At 38.0% G+C, this 23,671-nt stretch overlaps 1 protein-coding gene across 7 annotated transcripts in view; it reads right to left on the bottom strand.

Moving 5' to 3' along the window:
• srpk3 (SRSF protein kinase 3) overlaps nucleotides 1-23,671 on the bottom strand; it is a 108,896-nt gene that overhangs the window by 66,726 nt on the left and 18,499 nt on the right. For 4 of the 7 annotated variants that reach the window (XM_031897551.1, XM_031897553.1, XM_031897554.1 and 1 more), the window contains exon 3: nucleotides 13,367-13,426. In XM_031897551.1, the coding sequence (XP_031753411.1) occupies nucleotides 13,367-13,426 (60 nt within the window). 7 annotated transcript variants of the gene reach the window in all.

The raw sequence follows: 23,671 nt of genomic DNA, 5'->3' as shown, positions 1-23,671 counted from the left end.
ACTGCTTCTATCTAGCTGCTACACTATAATTCCCAGCAACCTCGTACAGCCAAAAGCTGTGTGGGGATGCTTGGTGCTTTATCTCAACAGAAGCTGTAGAGCTGCTGGCTGAAAATTTTTATGCTGGCAGTGTCTTTCACTATCAGATGGGTACTTCAGCATTCAGCGCTGCTGCACTCCTCATTGTTCATGCAAGAGATGGAGCTGTACCTTTCTGAAGATGACGACTTCTCGGAGTTAACTGACATCAGCAGCTCAATCTTCTGCTTGGTTTCCGGAAAAAATATTGTAAAAAATATTCTCGGACAGGTCTGGCGCTACCTGCGTTTGCCCAGAAAGTGTAATGTTATTCTATCACCGGTAATATCGATTGTACTTTGCAGGAAATTAAGCCGGGAGGTTTGGGAATGATAAGAAAAATAAGCGGCGTTTCACAGGTACAGTTCGGAAAACAGAACGCTCCAGAGGCATAGGGCCTGACTGAATTGTACACATGACTGTTTATGAAAGCAGGGCGTACCATTTCTATCTAGCGCGGGGGAGCATTCATAAAGAATGAGCGACTGCTGGTTTTATTTCTATTAACATCTAGAAGTTCTTGGCGACTGGCGCTAATACTTCTCAATTTAAATAACGTAGATTGTAGGTGTGCTCGTAAAAAGGATGATTAATCTCGCGGGGAAAAAGAATATACATAATAGTTTTCATGATGTACTACCTCTAAACACGACGATAACGCAAAGAACCAGCTCCCGCTACCCTTTTTAGACAATGTAATGGTCTGAGCCGAAGAATAGCAACGCCCATTATACAGGTTAGACATTTTATACTTCTTGACAAAATACCACACTTTATCGTTGGGAGCCCACTTAGTATTCACTTAATGAACGCTGCTTTTTCTAGTATGCTAACACAAGATAGCCAACATGTCAAACCATTTCTATGCTGAAAATAGAAATAGAATTGATTGCTCGTCCCTATTTTTAAACCTATGCTAGATTTACATCATGGACGGAGAATCTTCAAATGATTAAGAATCCTACCCTACCTTCTGTGCAGCCTTGCAGTATGGATCTTACAGTCCTTTCAGTGGTGAATGAGCAATCCTGTATGCCAGGTTATGGTGCTCTTCCAGGAGCATTTTCTGCTGAAGAACTTAATTTACTTAGGAACTACACATCTGGCTTTTTTTTCAATGATTTTATTGCTTTTCATAATAAATAGGATATAAAACATTTTACAAATAAAGTGTATTGAAATGCAATTTTCTTGGGGAAATGACAGCCAAAGGAGGAGTCGCATATAAGGTGGAAATAAGGGATTTGGAACTCAAATAAATTACAGTTTACAAAAATTTGATTATTCAACTTGTTGCCTGTGTGGTTGATTTTTTTTTTGAGGTCCCATGATGCTGATAAGTACTAAAATGATCGGTGGCTGTGGAGTGGAGCGACATGAGCTTGTCCAATCAGTTATCATGTACAGCGTGATATTAGGAGCTTATTGCATGCCGTTAAAGTTATAGAACCATTATTACAGTGATAATAAATGTCTAGAGTTTGGAAAAGCATAACTGTACCAAGGTTTCCATATTTATCATTTAATATGCTCATCAGTCTTTCATTGATAAATCCGGCTTTTAAAACTTAAAACAAGATACAAGGCATTTCACCATTGCCAAAGCTCAGCACTTTTAAAGTCAGCAGATCATCCAAGTATGGTGTTACGGTGCACAGCTTTTACTGCCATTGCCTTCATGAACACACACAAGGCAGCTGACAGGCCAAATGGTAGAGCTATCAACAAAAAATGATAGTTCTGGTAGGCAAAAGGAAGAAGACGATGGAGACAGCCATCTTTTTTAGATCAGTGCTGTCCAACTGGTGGCTGGAGCAAAATGCTTTTCCCTCCAGTAGTTTGCTTAGTGGAAAAACATTTTTTAACATGGATCTAAATAAAGCTGAACCAGAAAATGGCAGCAAAATTAGATCTTTCTTGGTCACAAAGTCTGCTGGCTAAATAAACAGCCACAGAGTAGGTCTATCTCACTGCCTGTCTATCTGCAATGTCCAGTGCTGCAACTCCCAAACAGTAGTTCGATCAATCTCAACAATGATCAATCATCTTGGCTAATCTGTCTATACCTCTACAGCCTTACTAACCAAAGATGCAAAATGGAACCTATGTCCGGAAACATTAATTTTAAAAGTGCTTTCATCCTTTTATTTGTCTGATCCTAAAAGGATGCTTTATCAGGGATTGATATTGTGGTGTGTTTAGACTTGCTTTAGCTTGCTTTAAGTGCCTTTTCGGGTATGTTTAGGATCCATCCCCTCCAGCTTCTTGGCTAACTGTTTCACATTGGCATCCAGAATTTAGTTGAATCAATACGTACAATGTTTTCTGTGCCACTGGAGCCACACAACCCCAAAGCATAATGGATCCAACTCCTCATGTTTTTTCTCAAATGTTGTTCCTTTTGTTTATTGTAGTGTCTAAACGCTGTTTTTTTTTTATACCTCAGACATGAAGGTTTGTGATGAGGCTGCAGGTGAGAATTCTGCAAGCACTGTTGCATCCAGGGCTGTATGTCATGGCTGTATTTTACAGCAGTAGACCTTAGCCTGCCCTTTCAGACCTCGATCAGTGCACACGCAGAAGCACCTACTTTATTTTGCGTGTGCAGCAATTTCAGAGAGGTTTTTTCCTGTAAAATTTAGTTTTTTTAACACACTGATTTCTGCAGTAGTAGTAGTAGCAATACTAGTTTTACCTTACAAAATAAATAATAAAGATGGGCCATACAGGATTCAGTGTACAGAAAAATTGTTCCAAACAAACGGACAATTCTTTACACAAGATACTGTACATATGCATTTAAACAAAGTTTGAACATGTCTCTACGCCCTTACTAAATGCACCACTCAGACTGCTAATTGAGTTTTACTCCAAGTAAGTGGTTATACTCTACACCAGGGTCTCCCAACCTTTTTAACCCGAGGGCCACATTCAAATGTAAAAAGAGTTGGGGAGAAACACACGTGAAAAAAACAGTTCCTGGTGTGCCAAGAAAGAGCTGTAATTCGCTATTCGGTAGCCCCTATATGGACTGGCGGGCCTACAGGAGGTTTTGTTTGTCAGTACACATGGGGGCTGATTTACTTACCCACGAACGGGTCGAATGGAGTCCGATTGCGTTTTTTTCGTAATGATCGGTATTTTGCGATTTTTTCGTATGTTTTGCGATTTTTTCGGATTCTTTACGAATTTTTAACGCTACGAAAAATGCGCAACTTTTTACGCAACTTTCGTAATGGATACGAAAAACTCGCGTTTTTACGCAAAAATCGTATTGGTAACGAAAAATTCGTACAGAATCCGAAAAAATCGCAAAACATACGAAAAAGTCGCAAAATGTTCGTTTTCAAGTCGGAACTTTTCCAATTCGGGTCGGATTCGTGGGTTAGTAAATCAGCCCCATGGTCTTTATGCCTCCAAGTCAAGAAATTAAAAATCAGCACCTGCTTTAAGGCCACTGGGAGCAACATCCAAGGGGTTGGTGAGCAACATGTTGCTCACGAGCCAATGGTTGGGGATTACTGCTCTATACCTTATTCCTTTTTAATTAGAAACAAAGTGTACTTATAATCTATACCAGGGATCCCCAAACTTTCTTATTCGTAAGCCACAGTCAAATGTAAGAAGACTTGGAGAGCAACACAAGCATCATAAAAGTTAACGGAGGTGTGATTACATTTACAAATACATTTACAAAGCACTGAAAATCTGCATTTGGAAATGCAAACATGCAAATTGGAAAGCTGCTTAGAATGTTTGTTTGGTTTTTTTATTTGGGCAAAAAGTAATTTTTTGCATTGACATGCTTTTTAAGTGCATTTAGGTTGCATTTCTTATGGCCATTCACAAATCACTTATTGGGATATGTTTTAAACCTGACTTGCAAGGGCCTTGCAAAAGCCATCTTACAGTGTATATATTAATGCTGAACTGCTTAAACCTTGCAATATACACAGCAAAGCACAGTTGACTCTTGTGCTGGTATTATATCATTTATATAACACTTGAAGCATATATTGTTTTTAAAAGATTTCTCAGATTTTAAATTTTCAGGGATTTCACATAATTTTTGAAAAACTGTCAGACAGGGCAGTTTTGCTCTATTTTCATTTGACCCTGAATTGTCATAGACGTAGCTAACAATTTAAATTAGGATTAAAGACTAATAACAGGCCTGGAGCTGTAGCTCCCTCTGACCTATTTATAATGTGACCCTACACATACTGATAAGAATTATCTTAGTGGCTGAAAGCTGCAATATACTGGTTTCTATGAAACCAGTATACAGCTAAATGTATTACAGTCAGCCATGCAAACTGTTCATTGGTAATCTGTTTAAAAGTGAATGGTTGAACACAGATGTTGGTGGATCTGTTTGTTTGGTGAAAGAGAAAAGGTACAATTATGCTTCTGGTACATAGGGTAGATTTGGCAGTTTTGCTTTTCTCACTTTTTGACATAGCACAAAAAAAATACCAAGAATTACCTCCAACACCTAACCTACCACTGTGTATGATACATGTATGAAAACACCAGCACGGAAACTTTTCATAGAATTGTATCTTAAAAATGCTTAGGGATTATGCAGGCCACCTGGCCCAAGCATTTCTGTAATGACAAGTTTTAGCTTGAATGTCTTGTGCGTGTACGCAAATGATGCAAAAGATAAATGGGCCCAGTTCAAATTAATTTGTATAACTGCATAAATAATCGGAATCTTGTGATATGCAAATTTCTTTAAGCATGCATTAGGTAAAAAAAACTAAACAGATACAGCAAAAACAAACTTGTAAGCGTTCATGAAAAATATATCAGATTTATTTATCAATAACATTAAGTCGGCACCGTGCATCCCCAGAGTGAAAAAAAAAAAAAAAAAAAAAAACTTATCAACTGTGCAATTTTTAAAATGTATTCTTTATTTTTATTGCAAACAGGTAAGATTATACAAAGTTTAGAGAGTTAGAGGGAACGAAAATGAAAGAAAAATGTACATTCAAAAGTAGGCTAACTTTGTATAGGGTAAGGGGTCTTTCTGTAATTTGGATCTCCATACATTAAGGAAAGAGAAATACATTTTAAAATTCTGAATTATTTGATTAAAATACAATCTTATGGGAGATGGGCTTTCTGTAATTTGGAGCTTCAGGTTTCCAGATAACAGATCCCATATCTGTACTTGCAAGGGTCTTAAAAGTAAAAAAAATAGAGATGTAGTAAAAAAAAAAAAAATACATACTGCATCAGTACCAGACTTCAGGAAATCAATGCAAGCCATTTTTTTGATAAATGTTCTCCTTTGAGTTTTTATTCTGAAACATGCGGAGGCATTTGTAATTTTGGTATAGAGACCAGTCTTTATAGTGTCTGCATTCCAAAGCTTGTAACCTTGCGGGGTTATATATTCCATTTCTAAGATTTTTTTTAATAGGGCACTTAATATTATCTAAACTATCTGTTGCTTAAGTACAGTATATCGTTTTCCTTTAACCACGAGGGGGGGGAGGGAAGTAGTATGACAAAGTGCCTGCTTCTGGATGAAACAAATTGTATTATCTGTTTAAAAACATTAATCCCACATGTGGAAAAATTAAAAGATCAAATATGAAGAAAATTATAAATGTCTTTACCAATCAATGTGCAGTTTTTATTAATTAATCATTAGGGTTGAGGAGACCACCTCAAATGTATGCAAATAAACAAAAGGAATTCTGGGAACTAATCCCAAAGAACTCCAAAAAAATCCCATGTACTTGGGTTCTATTCTATAGGCTAAAACTCACCAACTGGGTTTTTAAAGCAGAATCCAGGATAATAGCTATGTAGTTGGGAATCTGATTGGCTATTATCCTGGCTTCTGCTTTAAAAACTCAGTGGGCGAGTTTTAGACTGTAGGATAAACCCATGAAGTTCTTTGGAATTAGTTCCCAAAACTCCTTCAGTTTTTATTAGATATGCCCATTTCTTATTTATTCCTGTAAAGAACAGGTTTCCTGGTAGCTGTCACTTCATTGAAGTTTATCAATTAATACTATTCATTACTGTCAACAAATAATCTTTATTTCTACACTTGCATCACGGTGCATGTATACACTACAACCGCACCAAAGTTCTACTCCCCAAAAAAAACAAAAACACACTAGAAAAGAAAAATATTTAAGTCAGGGACTATATACGGAGTCTCTCGCTTCTGTAATTTCTCTTTGGTGTGTGATGTGGGGATACCTGGTAAAAACAGCCTGGAAAGAACACTAACAACCATAGTGTGAAAAATGTAACCAAACATCTGAGATTATCATGGAAACCAAAATAAACAAAGGCACAAAAATAATAAAAGTGAAAAAAAGCAACAAATCAAACTAACAAACTTTAACTGCACAAGATGCATTCCTTAATTGAGCTGAAATAATGTAAGTAATTGAGGACACAAATGGTGCTGTTACTACAAAGTAGTGAATCAAAGGATTATTAATGGCCAGTGAGTTAAAAGTTGTTAAAGTGCTGGTGGGTCATATTCAGAATTGTATGGTAAATGCCAACAGTTGGAAAGGACAGTGTGAGAAAAATAAAGCATGGGACAACCCTTGTCAGGTGTAGCAGATACAGGACAGGAAACTTGCCTTCCCATACCTCAGCCAAGAAAGACCACCCCTAGGGCAGAACCTAAATCAGAACTGATAAAGGAAAACAGCATGTCCAGATGCACATTTAAAGTAAAACTACAACCAACAATTAGCACTAAAGAAAAACAAAGAAGCAAAAACAAAAACTAAGGCATGCAAAGGACCTGTAACCTTCTGTATTATTAGCAACAGCAGTAGAATTGTGGTAACCGTTAAATATAAGTAATGGATATAACAACTATATGGTGGTACATGCACAGGTGGCACATATATATTTCAGAACTAGCATAGAAAGACCCAGTGAGCCCTGACAGGCTGACCAGCCATCTGTGATTCAACTGAAGGTAAACACAAGTGTTGCTGTGTACAAACCAGAATTTCATTACACTCTTGCTCTAAGGGACCAGCTGCACTATTGTGTGAACACAATCATACCCCAGTGTGGGCACATACCAGTGGAACCAGGAAATGCAAATGTGCTAACCAGGGGAGACAAACCAAATTACTGTAGTATCTTCTTTACCAGGACCATGGGGCCCAAGCCAACTAAAAAGCAGGGCCAAAGGATGTAGTTAGTGCTTTAAGAATAAGACCCAAAACAAGACAAAAAAAAAAAAATTGTGAATAGCTCATAACAGCAACAGGTTTTCTAAAAAAAATTTTTTTTTTTTTTTTTTTTTTTTTTTTTTTAATTGAGGAAATTGTCAGTTGCAGACTGAACTGGCACAAAAAAGTAGTAGTTCAATCCTACCATTTATCATAAATACATGTACACCCAATGAAGTAAAAAAACAAAACTGATAATAGAATATAAAAGCAAAGAAAGGCTACTGCCACATGGGGCATATTCTAGGCCTCAAAAGCACTGGCACTCAAAGCTGCAAGCGGGAATAGCCCTTTAAAAAAATCTTTATTGCGGAGGTGGCACCTCCGCAATAAAGATTTTTAAAAGGGCTAGCCCCGTTTGCAGCTCTGAGTGCCAGTGCTTTTGTTGCTATTAGGAATTTTGGGAGCGTGCAGTGTGCACCGTGCGCTAAATTGTTTTGGAGAGCCAAGGGTGTGCGAGGAAGGTCTTCTGTTCGTTTACGCATATTCTAGGCCTGCAAGTAAGCAAAGGTCAAGAAACCCTCTGTTCCAATCTGCTTTAGGGTGTTTGCACCCAGAGATGCTGTATTGGCCTGGGTGCAAACACATAAAGTCGATTTTGGCGCCAAAATGTTTGAGTATGCATTTCCATACTAAAACGTATGAATATTCGTACTGAAATCTGCTCTGTGCTTATATGCAGGCCGAGAAAATGTCCTGTGTGGCAGTAGCCTAAACCAACAGCCAAGTCAAAGGTAGCATTAGCCACAAAGGCTAAAACATCAAAGCAAGGTTAGTTCCTACTGCCCCTCCTGAACGGGGAACATGGTTGTTCATCCCTTTACAATTGTGTCAGTCTTCCCAACATATGCCAATCCACACAGACACCGGGCCAGGTACACCACATAGGAGCTGGTTGAAGTCATCCTAAATTTTGTACCAGTATGAAAAATAGTTGAAAAGGGAGTTCTGAACCATGCCACTAAATATCAAACAACCAGTACAGGAATGGGAAACCCATTATCCAGAAAGTTCCAAATTATGGAAAGGCTATCTCCCATAGACTCCATTATAAGCAAATAATTCAAATTTTTAAAAATGATATTCCTCTGTAATTATAAAACAGTGCCTTGTGCATGATCCTAACTAAGATATAATTAATCCTTATTGGAGGCAAAACAAGCCTATTTGGTTTATTCAATATTTAAATGATTTTTAGCAGATCCAGATTGGGTTTATTCAATATTTAAATGATTTTTAGCAGATCCAGATTTTTTATCCGGAAAAAGCCCAGGTCCCGAGCATTTTGGATAACAGGTCCCACACCTGTATAATTCGCGCACACAGGACTTGAGGTTCATTTTGAGTGTTTTATTGAAATGGCAGGACAACTGACGTTTCGGCTGGAACACAAGCCTTTGTCAAGGTTGATATATACAGTTGTGTGAAAAACTATTTGCCCCCTTCCTGATTTCTTATTCTTTTGCATGTTTGTCACACAAAATGTTTCTGATCATCAAACACATTTAACTATTAGTCAAAGATAACACAAGTAAACACAAAATGCAGTTTTTAAATGAGGGTTTTTATTATTTAGGGAGAAAAAAAATCCAAACCTACATGGCCCTGTGTGAAAAAGTAATTGCCACCCTTAGCAGCAATAACTGCAATCAAGCGTTTGCGATAACTTGCAACGAGTCTTTTACAGTGCTCTGGAGGAATTTTGGCCCACTCATCTTTGCAGAATTGTTGTAATTCAGCTTCATTTGAGGGTTTTCTAGCATGAACCGCCTTTTTAAGGTCATGCCACAACATCTCAATAGGATTCAGGTCAGGACTTTGACTAGGCCACTCCAAAGTCTTCATTTTGTTTTTCTTCAGCCATTCAGAGGTGGATTTGCTGGTGTGTTTTGGGTCACTGTCCTGCTGCAGCACCCAAGATCGCTTCAGCTTGAGTTGACGAACAGATGGCCGGACATTCTCCTTCAGGATTTTTTGGTAGACAGTAGAATTCATGGTTCCATCTATCACAGCAAGCCTTCCAGTTCCTGAAGCAGCAAAACAACCCCAGACCATCACACTACCACCACCATATTTTACTGTTGGTATGATGTTCTTTTTCTGAAATGCTGTGTTACTTTTACGCCAGATGTAACGGGACACGCACCTTCCAAAAAGTTCAACTTTTGTCTCGTCGGTCCACAAGGTATTTTCCCAAAAGTCTTGGCAATCATTGAGATGTTTTTTAGCAAAATTGAGACGAGCCTTAATGTTCCTTTTGCTTAAAAGTGGTTTGCGCCTTGGAAATCTGCCATGCAGGCCGTTTTTGCCCAGTCTCTTTCTTATGGTGGAGTCGTGAACACTAACCTTAATTGAGGCAAGTGAGGCCTGCAGTTCTTTAGATGTTGTCCTGGGGTCTTTTGTGGCCTCTCGGATGAGTTGTCTCTGCGCTCTTGGGGTAATTTTGGTCGGCCGGCCACTCCTGGGAAGGTTCACCACTGTTCCATGTTTTTGCCATTTGTGGATAATGGCTCTCACTGTGGTTCGCTGGAGTCCCAAAGCTTTAGAAATGGCTTTATAACCTTTACCAGACTGATAGATCTCAATTACTTTTGTTCTCATTTGTTCCTGAATTTCTTTGGATCTTGGCATGATGTCTAGCTTTTGAGGTGCTTTTGGTCTACTTCTCTGTGTCAGGTAGCTCCTATTTAAGTGATTTCTTGATTGAAACAGGTGTGGCAGTAATCAGGCCTGGGGGTGACTACAGAAATTGAACTCAGGTGTGATAAACCACAGTTAAGTTATTTTTTTAACAAGGGGGGCAATCACTTTCTCACACAGGGCCATAGTGCTGGGCGGTATACCGATAAAAAACCGAACACCGTTTTTAAAAAAAAAAAATGATATAAATTTTTAACATACCGCCATAACAGTGTGCGCGCCTCCTGGCAATTTTTCTAAGTATTTCCGGGTTGCGCGCACGCGACGTCGCTAGGATGCATCGCTGGAGGAACCACAAGTTGGGTAAGTTCTGCTGAAGTTCTGGTTGGGGGGGGGGTTGGTGGGGGTTGTGGTTTGTGGTTGGGGGGGGTTGTGGTTGGGGGGGGTGCCTGGCCACCAATATTTGTTATTTATTTTTTATTTATATACCGTCAAATACCGTGATACCGATATAATTTTGAAAAATACCGTGATATAAATTTTTGGTCATACCGCCCTGCTCTACAGGGCCATGTAGATTTGGAGTTTTTTTTCTCCCTTAATAACGTAAACCTTCATTTAAAAACTGCATTTTGTGTTCAGTTATGTTATCTTTGACTAATAGTTAACGGTTTTTGATGAGCAGAAACATTTAAGTGTGACAAACATGCAAAAGAATAAGAAATGGGGGCAAATAGTTTTTCACACCACTGTATATTTGATATTTGTGTATATATATATATATATATATATATATATATATAGAGTCCACAGGTATAGCGGTGCACACTGGGAGTCCTTTAAAAGTTAGCTTTTATTGAACTATATAAAACTTAATACATGGAGAAATAGGTCAACGTTTCGGCCCCCATCTTGGGCCTTTGTCAAGACCTTAAACATGTAACAACCATCAAAGCTATAAATAGATAAAAGCACAAACCCACACCCAATGGCACAAGTCATTCCAGTCATGTGTCAAAATTAAAAGAAAAGAAACCCTGTACCAAGGAGAAAACAATATCAAACACCATAAGGAAAATTATAATGAGCATACCACTGGCCATAAACTCCCATTTATATTCTGGCCCATCACCTCACATTAAGGGCCCTAGAATCTAAACCCCACAAAGATCTAGCGTTGATTTAAAAAGCAGGAAAAAGAGCAATATTCATTAAGGCCAAAAGGGGATAATGTATTTAAAGTTTTAATCCAGAATGTTTCCCTTTGTAGGAGCAAACGGGAGCGGTCACCCCCCCTCCTGGGTAGGGGAACATGGTCGATTGCAATATAACGAAAGGTGGGTAACCTGTGGCCCTGTTCTAAAAAATGTTTTGCCACCGGTTTATTAGTCACCCCATCACGAAATGCTGTACTAATAGCAGAGCGATGACCATCCATACGCAGCCTCAACGTTTGATCAGTCTTTCCTATATAGGACAAACCACAGGGACAAGTAATCAAATAAATGACAAAAGATGTAGTACAAGTGATATGATGTCTTATATTGAGACGCTTACCCGTATGGGGATGTAAAAAAGTCGCCCCTGGAGTCATATACCGACAAGAGGTGCAATTGGGGCATTTAAAGCATCCAGGTTTGTTGCTACGCAACCATGAACCAGATTTCTTTTGGTAACATGCTATCGGGTCACTCTGTACTAAGAGATCACGTAAATTTATACCCCTTCTGTAGCTAACAAGTGGGGCATTGGGTAATACCTTCTTAAAGGCATGGTCGGCCTGAAGAATATTCCAATATATATATAACCAAGTGAACAACACTCTCCAGTGCGTAGGCGTATCGATATCCAAGGCGTATCGATATCCAAGGGAAGACTGCATGAAAGTAAATACAGAGGGGGCACTGCAAGGTGCAAGCCTCAAGAATAGAAAGGCTAGATTGGACTTTGCTAAAGAACATCTAAAAAAAACCAGCACAGTTCTGGAAAAACATTCTTTGGACAGATGAAACCAAGATCAACCTAGAATGATGGCAAGAAAAAAGTATGAGGAAGGCGTGGAACAACTCATTATCCAAAGCATACCACATCATCTGTAAAACATGGTGGAGGCCATGTCACCCTAAGAAATAATTACAAATTGTTTTCTATTGTGTTTGTCAAGCAAAATAAACTTCAATTACACTATATAAATAATTTTAAACTTATTTCCTTCTGCACTGGAATTCATAATTCACAAAATAGGCAGGCTCTATTTTGTGGACACTGTTATTAAAGGAAAAGTAACACAAATTTTTTAAGTAAAAAATCAATTCTACCCTGCCCCAATAATTGCCTTATCCTGCAAAGCATTTAGTATTTTGAATGCCTTTTTAAAAAATACCTGTTAAAACTTGGCTTCCGGGCATTTGAAAAAAGGCGATACGGCAATGCAGGGGAAGCATCCACTATGCGGCGATCGATTGATCGAGCCTAGCCTTCCTTCTGTATAGGAAGGAGTCAGGCTAGTATTTTGAATGCCTTTTTTAAAAAGGCATTCAAAATACTAAATGGTTTGCAGGATAGGGCAATTATTGGGGCAGTGTAGAATAGATTTTTTACTTAAAAATTTTTAGTGTTAATTTTCCTTTAACGCAAGCTGTGCATCCTGCTAAAATTTTGTATCTGTGCCAGTATGGGGGGACCTGATACCAATATCCATCCACTGGTTACACAATTAGATGGTGAGGAGGGAGGGGGAATGTGAGGAGTGCACTGACATCTAAGGCGTTCTGAATTGAAAGTGAAAAAAACTGTCTGCCCCCCCCTATGCCTAAGACATAGAGGCGGGTCCAGCAATATATGATTGACAGCTGGGACTTTTAAATGCTTATATAAATGGGTATAGACGTGTTAATAAAAAAATGACTTTGGGTTACATGCTTAATTTGAAAAGGGCTTTTATTATACAGCTTTTTATGTCTGGGTGACAGGTACATTTTAAAAAAAGGGGAAACCCAGCATCTGGTGATGTCCATGAGTTTAAGACTTCAGGCTGTCATTGCCAGCAAAGGGTTTTCATCCAAGTATTAGAAATGAACATTTGGGATTGTGTTAAAAAAAATGCTTTAGTTGCCTCACATTTTTAAGCAATCGTTTTGTTCACCCCATTGAATTAAAGCTGAAAGTCTGCATTTCAACTGCATCTGAGCCGTATCATTTAAAATTCATTGTGGTAATGTACAGAACCAAAATTAGGGAAACGTTGCCAAATATTTAGGGACCTAACTGTAAGAGACATATTGTTTTGTATATCATTTTCATGTATAGTGACGAAATAGAATATAAGTACAAAACAAAACATAACATAACAATTTATCTATATATTTGAGTTTTATATGCTGTTCTACATTGGAAAAATACAGTGTTGGTGCATTTACCTCGAGTCCTTTTCATATCCTTCTGGTGTGTTTGGTTCTCTCTCATCAGCTTCTATTTTTCTAAACACAATGGTTATTCTTAATTCTCTGCTTCAAAGGGTTTCACAATAAATAATCATTAACTACAATCTGCTAATTTAAGGCATCATTGAGAAAGCCCATCTCATAGATAAAATATTGACTTTTTAATGCCTCTTTACATGTCCTATCCCAAATCTGGTCCCAAATTTCTGCATAATGCAATATGCTAATTAATGCCTGACCATTCTCTCATGACTATATGACCCCACTGTAATGCAATGTATCCATAAGCGCTAATATGGACAGGATTGTGTGCTGACAGTTCTTGGGCATTCATAACCCCCATTCCGAGCTATTTTTGTGGGAAGGACTTGCACAGATTGTGGATAAGCAGGTGCCTCACTTTCCTACCCTTGTGACTGGCTGATCCTTGTATCTAGTACCTCGCATGTCATGTATCTAGTGCTTTGCTAACACCTCTACGAATGGTTCCTTTACCTTGGATGCAACAATTAAATTTCCTGGTCCTACCTGAGTTTATGGACGCTAATTGGTGCATTTTGTAAGTATTCTGGTGGATAACATGCTATAGCTACTGGTGTTGTGACCCCCATCACTGATTATCACTTTTTTCCAATTTCCTCACTCCCTATGCATGCTCTGTTGTTACCAATTTATGGGTTTCTGCCCTTCTAGTATTTAGTATACAAGGTAATATTTTATCCATGGCACAATGTAACAATCATGTCACCAGTTATTTTTAGTGTCTTTTTTCCTGTTTAATAAGCATCTATACTACCTGCTTCCCATTCAGGTCCTTCCTTAGTCTCTACTAGACCAGTAGCACTCAAGACTCTGTTGTGAACTCCTGATGGTTATTTAGAATTTGCTTTGGCCAGGGGCAGATTAATGCACAGGCTAACCTAGGCTATAGCCTAGGAGTCCACTATGATTAGAGGCCCATCTAACTTTTTAAAATTATTATTATTGTGCCTGGATCTTCTGCAAACTTCCTGGTGCACACGCATGCCTTACCTGCCTTTTCCTAAGGGAAACTGCACCCAAGCAGGGCCATCCAACACATATAAAAATAAATATTTAAATAATATTTAGAGAAATAATAATTTTAATAGATGCTAGATGGGCCCCTGATCAGACTGGCCTCTTGGCATGCACAAGGGGGCCTACAAAGGGGGGGCCTGTGGAAAATGTAGCCTAGGGGTCTTTCATATTATTAATCCACCACTGGCTTTGACCATTGGTCAATATTCTAAAGTAATGTGAAATTTAGGATTTGGGCTGTTTAGTCAGACACTCAGGGTCCCACAATAACAGCTTTCTGATTTGAAGTCCTACCACCTGACAAGTGACATGATATAGACCATTATCTCTTAACAAACATTTACAAATTACATTTTTACATGATTCAGAGGTGGAAAACTATATTCAACATTTATTAAGACTCCCATTTCAGTAGAGACTGAAATTACACTTTTGCAACACCAGCAATATTCCTAGGGTATTGCGTTCAGGGTCTCCCTTCCTAATACTCCATTGCAAACAAGTCTTGGCCTGTTTTTAACAAGCCCCTTGGTTCCACTGTGTAACCTGCCTTTAGCGATAAATAAGCTATTAACTGTATGTGTGCTGCAACCACAGGTTTAGTGTCCTTAACATGCTGTTCTAAATGGTGCAAGTTTGGATCAGAAGTTCATTGCACAGCTGAATTACAGTTTATACCACAGAAAAGCCATGTATTATAATTTCACATGGCCACTGCCTACAATTATGATATAAGAAATTTTTATGCTGCATCATAGCATTAAGCAGTTCTTAACATAACAATAAGAAACATAGGTCACTAGCACCAGAGAAAATGTTAAAAAGCAGTTTACTAACCATACAACTGGTTAATTTTGCCTGCTTTAAGTTACCATAGAAAGCCAATATTTAGTCGGCTGGAGGGGGGCTGTTTGGGCTTGTGCGTATGTGAAATCCCAGGGCCTATCTTAAATCTCAGTCCAGGCCTGCGTATGTCAACTTACACCACCATGGAGTTCCTATGTTAAAGGAGTGGTTCACCAAGTTAACTTTTAGCATGTTATAGAATGGCCAATTCTAAGCAACTTTTTCAATTGGCCTTCATTATTTATGTTTTTTTTTTTTAATTATGTATTTATGTTTTTTTTTTTTAATTATTTGCTGTCTTCTTTGAGCAAAGAGCAAACAGATGTATTTATACAGTAGAAGCCCCATTTCATATTTTTCGGGGGACCAGAAAAAATGGTGCAAAATCTGGGAAAATGTAAAATCAGGGAACTTTATTATATATTAGTGGGACCACAAAACAATGGTGTAAAATGCAGGGAAACTTGAGGTTTTACTGTATTTCATTTTAAAATTTGACATTTCACTAGCTTTCCTTAGGCGACCAAGGCTGTGAGACTTGTGCTTTGATAAACCTCAGTTTCTCTTTATTGCTGCCCTGCAAATTGGAATGATATCACACACCCCCAGCAGCCAATCAGCAAAACAATAGGCAGGTAACAAGATAGCAGGTCCAGACATATCTGCTGAAGGATTCAGCTGCCTGAATGGATAGTGCATCCATGGGCTAATAGCCTGCTAAATTTTAGTTATTGGATAAATAGGCAAAACTGCCTAGACTGCTTCCTGATAATTTAGAGTGGCCTTTCTCTGCCAGCTGAAATACATTGTGAAAAAACTGATCCATGTCCCATTAGCCCAAATTAGCTTGTACAATATAGATTTATACACAAAGTGGCATGCAATATACATTAAATGCAATGAGGGAGAGAAGAGTGGCACCCACAATACATTAAAAACAGTGAGAAGCAGTTGGAACTTTAGCCCTAAATACAATAAATACGAGAGGCAATTATTATAACCCCAGAACCCCTGAAGTGTCCAAAAAGCAGGCTTCCTAAAGGATGGAGAATATTTCAGCATTGTAGAGCTCAAAATAAAGTAATAAATAGTTTGCATTTGTAACCATGCTCACAGGGTAACCCGTTTGAAATAAAAAATAACAAAAGTAGTATAAAGGTGATACCTTTATTGGCTAACTAAGATAACCATAGCAAGCTTTCAGAACATTTTAGTTCCTTTTTCAAGCTGATTACAATGAAGCTGTGGTGCTCTCTGATATATATACAACATTCAGCTCATAGCTTGAAAAAGGAACTAAAATGTTCTGAAAGCTTGCTATGGTTATCTTAGTTAGCCAATAAAGGTATCACCTTTATACCACTTTTGTTATTTTTTATTTCAAATGGGTTACCCTGTAAACATTTTTGACTGGCTAACACGGTACATCACCTTTTCCGTAACCATGCTCACATACCCCGCATACCTCACTTACCTGCCTAGTGGTAGACATGAGAACAGCCACCAAGGAGAAACCCTGATTGCTACTATGTATTGTATTGACAGTACATTGAGTGGGAGAACAGAATAGCTTTTCTAAAAGCAGTTCCATGTAGTGCTGGCTCTTTTTGAAAGCTAAGGAATCAACCACAATGCACTGTGAGATGGTTGCCTACACACCAATATTATAGCTAAAAAAAATATATCTGTTGGTTCAAGAATAAAATGGTAGAGTGAATTATTTGCAATGTAAACAGTATAATTTAGAAACAAAAAATATACCATAAAAATCAGTAACAAAATCCCTTTAACCAAAATATAGTTGCTCCATTAGGTCCCATAGGACTCAATGGCACTCTCCAGCTCCAACCTGGCCCAAGGAAAGTCACAATACCGAAGCTTGAATGAATCAAAAACTTTCGTACTCAGCACGACAAATATGATTGTCAAACAAATTGTCATGCTTTTTGTCGCAAAGTACGAAAAAGTTGCGCAAATTAACAAAAAAGTCCCAAAAAATATGCACCGAAAACTTAAAAAATATATGATTTTTTTGTATCGTACTTTGATAAATGAGCCCCATATTTTTGTGATTTTTCTCACCTACATACTCTGTTTTTTAAAAAGTGTGCACACAATAATTTTTTTTGCACACAGAGCCAAGGAAAAATTAGAGGGAATATTGTTTGACACCCTCAAATTATAACTTTTTCCCTCCTTTAAAGATGCCTCTTTAAGAGATGTCTCTTTAAAAGATGTTTGAATAGTAAAAAGACTCATTTATGAACATTACCACACATGTAGGTTGGCAAAAATGAATGCAAGGTTGTGCATATTGGTGTTATTCATTAAAGGCAGTTGTGGCCTTACATGGGTAATTTGAGGTTTCCTATAGCAAGTAAATGTATTTGGATTACGATTGTAAGTTTAAATGCACTGATCTTAAACTTAAATTGAGATTGAAATTGTAGAATAAAGTACTAAAAATAACAAAAATAGCAAATCGTAGGATCTTCTGAACATAAAATAGTTGGCAGAGAACAATCGTACAAAAGTGATGTGTTATGTGAGATATACCTATTCTACACCTAACATACCTATTCTATGGATTTACTATATGATTAAAAAGTATTGGGGTTTTTTTTTCAGGGCTGTGGAGTTGGTAGATAAATTCTCCAACTCCTCAGTTTCTGATACTTCCGACTCCACGACTCCGACTCCTCTGTTTTTAATATGCTAATGTATTTAGTGAAGCATACAGTCAATGAAAAGCATGCTTCATGGTCACTCAACGTGTTCGTTTATGCACTGCGTGCATTGGGCTTTATTCTTATACATTTATTATGACTGTTTGTGAATTGGGACATTTAAACTTGCTTTATTTTTTTTTTTTATTCCCATTTAAATTTAGTAGGAGTCGGAGTCGGTTCATTTTTTGCCGACTCCGACTCCAGGTACCCAAAATTGCCTCCGACTCCACAGCCCTGTTTTTTTTGGTATTTTTTTTTTTTTTAAAGTATGCAAAGTTCATGATTTGTAGTGTTAATGTACATGCCCATTTATTGTACAGCACCGCAGAATATGTTGGTGTATTAAATAGGTTTGTATTTAAGATTTAGCCATAGCAGGCATGCTGTCAGAATCTGTCTGGATTCAAGCACTGTACTATATGAGTACATGGTAGGGCATTACCTTCTTAACCCACTGGACCATTAGGTGAGCATTAAAGGACATGTTAAGCATACATTTGCCTACAATGTATATCAGTTGGGCATGTCTCCCCCACCCAAATGGCATCATTTGTACTGCTATCCCCTCCGATTGCCAGCACCATCACATTTTCCTAAAGCAAATAGCAGCTTTCACCCAGTGGCCATTTTTCCTCTGATACATAATCAGTTACATTTAAATCTGTAAACAGCATACACACACATACACACAGACCCTTAATTCAGCATACATTTCATCAAGAATACAGACTCACACAGGCAGAACTGTCTCTCATAGAAGTTCTGCTTTGTTTGAGCTCAGCTAAGGAAAGGAGGTTAGGAGAAAAAAACTGAAGCAGGCAGCTAGAGCTGAGTTTCTATAGGAACCAGCAGTGCCGTCTCTTCACTGGCTTCTAGACTGGAGGGCGTGTTTAGTAATCTGAGCTTAGAACAACTGAGCATGCCCACAAGCCAACAGCCAAAGCAAATTCATGAGGGAGGGGGCCGAGTGGGTTACAGGAGGAGAAGGAAATCTAAGTGTTAAAGGGAACACTGCAGCCTTACTATTAATCTCTGGACAACCAGTGTGGCAGGTAAAAACTAAGTAAGCTTTATCAGAAAGATCTATGTAAATACAGCCATAAGCACTCACAGAAAAACTGCACTCAGTCCTCTATCAAAAGAAAAACAGGATTTCTTGTCTTTTTTTCTCAAGCTGAAATGGCAGCTGCTATGTTAAACAAACTGAGGGAGCTTCTAGGGCTCTTTACTCAGGTCGGGTAAAGCTTTCTTTTTCTCAATACAGCATTCTAGGTGGCACTAATGTGGTAACACTATTGGCAGTAAAATGCCTTAAAGGAGATGTAAATGTTAAAAAAACAAATCATATATTTAGCCTTAGACTACTATTCTCTACACTTTACACTACATTAATTTTTAATATAAGACTACCTTAATCCACCGTGTCCAGCACTTCCCCCTGGTGTTTTGCAGTCACATGTGCCATGTTTGAGAGTCTTCAGAAGGACCAGAAGCCCCCACCCTCCTGGAAAAAAAAGCCTGCTCATACACAGGCTGGCTCCTGCTGCCTCCAGGCATGTGCAGAAGGGGCTCTCCACTAGGACAAGTTGTTGGTGTAGTGAGAGACCTGAACAGGAAGTGGGGGCGGAGCTTCACTCTGAACAAGGAAGGAGTGGAATAGAGCAGAATGTAACTCAGCAACCAGGTAAGAAAGAACAGAGGGACAAAGGCAGGGAAGCTGTTTAGAGTAATTTTATAAATAGAAAAAAAAAGGTTTACTTATTCTTTATTGACTTTCCTCCTCCTTTAATACTAGAAGACAGAAATATTGTAACCAAGGGCCTATACAAAACCTGCCTCTAGCTACCACTTGTGCTTGGTCATTAGCTCACTAGGTTTAGGCTGAGCAGAGACCAGCCATTTACTGGTCTCTGCTTGCCTGTTCTTACTCTGTATGTATATTGGACTTGTCTAGTCTGTAGTGTAATAAGCCGTTATTATACCTTGCCATTCCAAAATCATATGGACTCCAGTCCATCTATACTCAGCCAGTCAGTCCTGACTACTGCTGTTATCCGAGATACATTGGCTTTACAATTTTACCAGTTCATTGAATTGCAGCAGAAGCATACCACTAAAAGTGGCCATACACATTACAATTACGTTCTCTTCTGTGACCATTGGTAGGAGGAGAGTAACAGCCAAGTTTGTATCTAGTACATGCTTTGCAGTTAAATTGTTTACCTCTGCATTAGTGGCTTTTGCCTCCTCTGCAGAAGGTTAGGAGAGAAGACAGCTCCCTGGGCAAGGAGCTAGGGGAGCTGTCATGTCGGTCCTCTGATTAAATTGTTGCAGGACCGACCTCCAAGCAACAGACATGATTAGATCTGTGTCTGCTGCTTGTCCTGATCCTTTCACCCCCTAGCTCCATCAACTCTCTTTCCGCTGCGGAGACTCATCATGACTCCCCATCATTGCCAGGGACCCTCCATTGTTGCCAGAAGCCCTCCTGCAACAAAAACGATAAGCGGACCCTTTTTGTTTTTTAAACTTATTTACTAAAATTCTCATTTTGCTGCTTTTTTGAGGGAGGGAGGCTTTTTTGTTTTGCTTACTTGCATGTGCACATACAAAGTTGTTACACAACTTTTACAGGTGTAGACACATGTATACAGTTTGTTTGTTTTTTTCATTTTTAACTTATATATTTTACACTTGCGTCTCTTGTTTTTCACCTACAAACTGTTTATTTACCAGCATGACTATTGGATCAGGTATTTAGACCACTTATCATGCAGGTTTTATTTCTGTATTTTCATTGATATGCACAATTTTTGTTGTTTTATTGCAATTTTATCCCTGCATTATTGTTCATTACATGTTTTTTAGAATAGCTTTGCATTTTGGTAGTCTGGCGCAGAAAAACTTCTTTACCCAATATGGATTTGTCAGAATGTATACTTTCCAAAAATATAAGGTTTCCAGTTAGGGGGTCTTATGACACATATTATGCAGTCAGGGGGTATATCCACATATGCATTTCTATATGTTGTGCTTTTAATTTTCTGTTAGTGTTTAAAGTAAAAGAAAAATCATAAGAGAGTATGTCCATATAACATGTCACAATGGGAATATCTGTGACATGTAGGCTGTGCTACATATGCAGACATTTACAAGTTACAAACTCAAGTATATTTTCCCTCAAATATTTAAAAGTCTATTAAGATACTAAAGAACCACAATGATTCACAAAGCTGGTGTAAAGTTTACACCTAAGTAGTAACCAGTAAGATTTTTGGTTTTATTAGTTTTACTAGTGACTGATCAGTTAAAGGGGGTGTCCAACTTTTGCAAAGTTCTACCAGAGTGGCAGGACTGTGAAAAAAAAGTACATTATTCAATATAATGCTGTAAAAAAGATGCCTCCCTTTACATTATTTAAATTGTTCAAATATGCCAAGCCCAATACTCCCAGCTGTGTTATTATCCATCTGGAAGAGGGCGGGGGGGTCACCGACTCCCTCCCTCAATACAAATGTCCAGAGATCTTCAGCAGGGAGTAAGGAAATCAGAGAGTTAATTGAATCTGCATTTGCTATGTTTCATCATTAGCCAACTCGGATTACTGTAAAAAGGAATGAAGGTGGCTTGGACATGTGCAGTAGCGCTTAAAGGGGTGGTTCACTTTTATGCCACCTTTAGTATGTTATAGAATGGCCAATTCTCAGCAACCTATTAATTGTCCTTCAATATTTATTTTGTATTACTTTTTAATTATTTGCCTTTTTCTTCTAACTCCTTGCAGCTGTCCAAAGGGGGTCACTGACCCCGGCAGCCAATAAACTATTGCTCAGTGAGGCTACAATTTTATTGTTACTGTTAGTTTTTATTACTTATCTTTCTATTCATATATCAATCACTCTCTTAAATCACTCCCTAGTTGCTAAGGTAAATGGGACCCTAGCAACTAGATAACTGCAGAAATTCCAAACTGGAGAGCTGCGGAACAATAAGTAAAATAATTCAAAAACTACCAATAATAAAAAATGAAAACCAATTGCAATTCTTTTCAGAATAGCACTCTTTACATCATACTAAAAGTCAACTCAAAAGTGAACAACCCCTTTGAAGCCACTCTACTCAAAATGAAGCTCTTTCATCCCTGCATATATGCTGGACCCAGAACAGGGGGAAAGTTTTATTTTCATATATAAAGAAGCCATTTAAAAAAAAAATGAATCCCTGATTACTTACTGTTTAAAAATAAAATTACATGTTTTGTGACATACCTTGGTAGGGTTGACAGATTAGTCATAATAAGATGTACAGTCATAATTTTAATGGTGTCATTCTAAATACTACATCACACTGTGTGCCTTGCAAGTAAATCATTCTACCATTTAGAATGTTAAGATTTAATAATGGTGTGTGGGCAGCTATCTCAGTTTATGATGCAGGATTCTCTGCTTGCAGAAATAGCCAGCAGATCATAAGGCAACTACAGCCTCAGCTAGTTTACAGGATCTTCTGTCCCACATATGATTAGTTACCAACATAAAATATTTTAAATATGAATGCCAGGAGACTAGTAAACAGTTTGGTAAACATATGCACAGTGGGAATCAAAGTATATGGCATGTAGTGCCACCAAAATTAAAGTACCCAATAAACCCCCACATGGTTTTCTACTACAAAATGCCAAACTGCAAAATTCATCTGAAAATCACCCTACACAAATTAGAGCATCTTATTTACCACAGCATTACACAGCCTGATAAAAATGTCTACATATAAATGCCAGGATTCTTCTGAACAATCTGAATCCCAATATGCATAGATTTATTTTGAAGTATATGGCATGTACAAGGTATACCTTATACCTATATACTAATTTATGGCATACATTTCAACTGAGATTCAAACAAACATGAGAAAAGTGGCAAACAAGTACAAATCTTAAAAACCATATATTTTTTGACTTGTCACATGAAAACCAATGTCAAAAATCCAAAATCCTCTAAAGTTCCAAACCAAAGAAAGATCTTTCAGAAAAGTTAAGGGACATCTGCCAATGACTTCTACATGATTTCGACAAGTTTTAGATGGCGAAATTGTCAGATTCGGATTTTTAGTCGTTTTGTCACGTAGTAAATCTCAAAAACACTCAACCTCCTTCAGGAACTTTTAGCGTTGAAAAAAACATTTAATCTGGGGGGAAAAAAATCTGACCGTTAATATACTGCACCCTTAACATATGAAGATCCAAATTATGGAAAGACCCCTTGTCTGGAAAACCAGGTTCCAAGAAGTCTTGATAACAGACTGTAGCTTTTCATACCTGTAGCTTATCTTTTATTCTATTTCTCTCCCTTACTCACATACAAAATTAAATAATGACCATAATTTAGGCCAAATGGTTAAGAGCAGGATGGCCCTCGGGGAATTTTCTTGATTAGCACTCTGGCTGCTGCAAAATAAGGATGCATGCATTCTATGTGCCATTCAAACATATTCTGACAAATCCAAAGTAGATAAAGCTATTCTTTAAAATTCCCAATTTCTGAGAATTGCCTAAAAATACTGCAATGTGCTGCATCTAGAACAAATTCATACATACAAAGATCAAACACTATCTATTACCTGGCCTAGAGGGATCTTTTGAAAATTC

This window comes from Xenopus tropicalis, chromosome 3 (genome assembly GCF_000004195.4).
Source record: "Xenopus tropicalis strain Nigerian chromosome 3, UCB_Xtro_10.0, whole genome shotgun sequence".
Taxonomy (NCBI): domain Eukaryota; kingdom Metazoa; phylum Chordata; class Amphibia; order Anura; family Pipidae; genus Xenopus; species Xenopus tropicalis.
Note: the sequence above shows the minus strand (reverse complement) of the source record. Positions and strands in the feature narration are given on the sequence as shown.